Source organism: Verticillium alfalfae, genomic scaffold, assembly GCF_000150825.1.
Source record: "Verticillium alfalfae VaMs.102 supercont1.12 genomic scaffold, whole genome shotgun sequence".
NCBI lineage: Eukaryota > Fungi > Ascomycota > Sordariomycetes > Glomerellales > Plectosphaerellaceae > Verticillium > Verticillium alfalfae.
In genome coordinates this window covers 1,188,825-1,190,721 of record NW_003315027.1, presented here as the reverse complement: position 1 = coordinate 1,190,721, position 1,897 = coordinate 1,188,825, and the positions used below count along the sequence as shown (strand labels likewise).

Sequence of the window (1,897 nt, the reverse complement as noted above, 5' to 3'; positions counted from 1 at the left end):
ACAGGGCAATGCATTCATGTGCAGGATTGGCTTCCGTCCATTGGTAATTCAATCCTCAGGTTCCAAGTCAAAGACATCCCATAAGCTATAGGTTATCCGACAGACTTAAGTCCCAATACTCTGCCGCCTATAGCTCACCCGCAAAAATGCAGCAACGACAGTTGCCCGGTCGAGTCTAGCCAAGCGCTGTAAGAAGCCCCCCTAAGTCCTCAGTTCGCGCTGACTGTACAATCAACGCCCATCTGCCCTCTCTGGCGTGGAAAACAACGATGTAAGTCATGTCTTGTGCGGGTCTGAACCTATGGGCAGCAGATGTCTGTGCGATTGATGTTCCAAAATTTCGGCGCCCAATGGATATCTGATACTGTTGAAGGTAGCAGTCGCGATCAAACCCGCAACAGGATTGTTATACATTGCCCCTTTCTTTTTGGCAAAGGTGTCTGTAAAGAGCCCTTGAAGTCATTAAGGGTCGCCTTGCTGGCCCCATGTATCGTCAAAGATTGAGTTGCCCGTCTTGGCAGTGTTGGTTGAGATGTTGATGATTCTGCCTTCCTTCGGATTGAATAGGGCAGGAGCATGGTAGTAAGAGAGGCTGACGCGCAGACGTGAGCCCGTATCACCTGCAAGAAGTCTCCACGTGTCATTCTTTTTTAAATGAATTTGCCGTGCTTGGGCCTCGCGAAACGGTATCATGGATAAGAGTGTCGATTGACGTTTTGCTAGGGTCTTGAAGAGCGTGTGTCAAGACCTTAAGGCCAAACCTGGGATCGAGCAAGTATTCTTGTATTGCAGTTACGTACGCCATGCGAAGCTTTCTGCAGTCGTCAATGATGAGCTGTGGCCGATCGCGGCTCGTACCACGAGTGACAGCTATCTTGCTAAAACCTTTGTGCACGCAGTAGGGAGGGATATCCCGCCAATACCACGTGATGCCCTTGTGACGACGGCTGTTTTCCCCGTGAGCGACCATAGCTGACTGGAAATGGGTGGCTGAGCCATATTGTTGGGCTTCGAATTCTATATTGCTAGAAATGAAGGCTAATACTGAAATGAATCGTGCAATATACAAGCATCACTATCCCTCTTACAGAGCAACGGATAGTTACAAATCGCCCGAAGGTCTGGCAGCAGGGAGCACGGGCGAGCTTGATCGCGGACATCTCCACCTGCATCACGGACTTTGCGCGTCGATCATTACATTTAAATTATTGAAGCATGAGGTTGACTGGTGTGGTGTTTGTCATCGGAGGTGGGCATTGAGATATCTGCACGACATTCAATTCCCCTGCTCAAAATGCCATTGAGTCGCATAGCGCTTGATAGTCTGTCTATTGGTGGCATCAAAGTTGTGAAAAGGCGTAGGATTTCAGTGGACATCTGATGACCAAACCCTCTTGCGATTTCGCTCTTGATGCTGCACGTAGGAGGGTCGCATGTATAAATAAGGAGTGAATATATAGCAAATCACAACACCTACGTCAAACTGAACTCTATGGTTGATATTGTTCTTCGCGCGCCACCTCGTCGTCATGATATATATGGTAGGATACGTGGTGCTGCGGAATTTCACACCTGATGATTTTACGCGCTCAATAATTATAGGGCCACAATGGGAAGGTATCAAGAAACAACAGTCTACGCTGTGCGCCGGTTCTAACATATAGATCAAAACTCATCACCACAAAGTTTTCATGCTAGTCCCCCCATGTTAAAAAGGCCCCGAGCAGTGCACACCCTAAGCGCATCATACACGGCCTGGCTCTCTGTCCGCCTAGCATGATCATCCTCTAAATTATCCTGTGCTTGCAAAATCTCAGACTTTGAGCGATCGAGCTTTTCAACCCGCGCTTGGCAGGCGTGCAACGCGGCGTCGGCCGCCTTACAATCATCCGTGGCT

At 48.9% G+C, this 1,897-nt stretch overlaps 1 protein-coding gene across 1 annotated transcript in view; it reads right to left on the bottom strand.

The window, feature by feature from the left end:
• Positions 1 to 1,689: 1,689 nt before the first annotated feature.
• The window catches only part of VDBG_08604 (predicted protein), a gene marked incomplete at both ends in the record, with an annotated part of 2,423 nt that continues 2,215 nt past the window's right edge, over positions 1,690 to 1,897 (bottom strand). The window contains one exon of the mRNA XM_003001513.1: positions 1,690 to 1,895. Within this exon, the coding sequence (XP_003001559.1) occupies positions 1,690 to 1,895 (206 nt within the window). The remainder of the gene's footprint in view (positions 1,896 to 1,897) is intronic.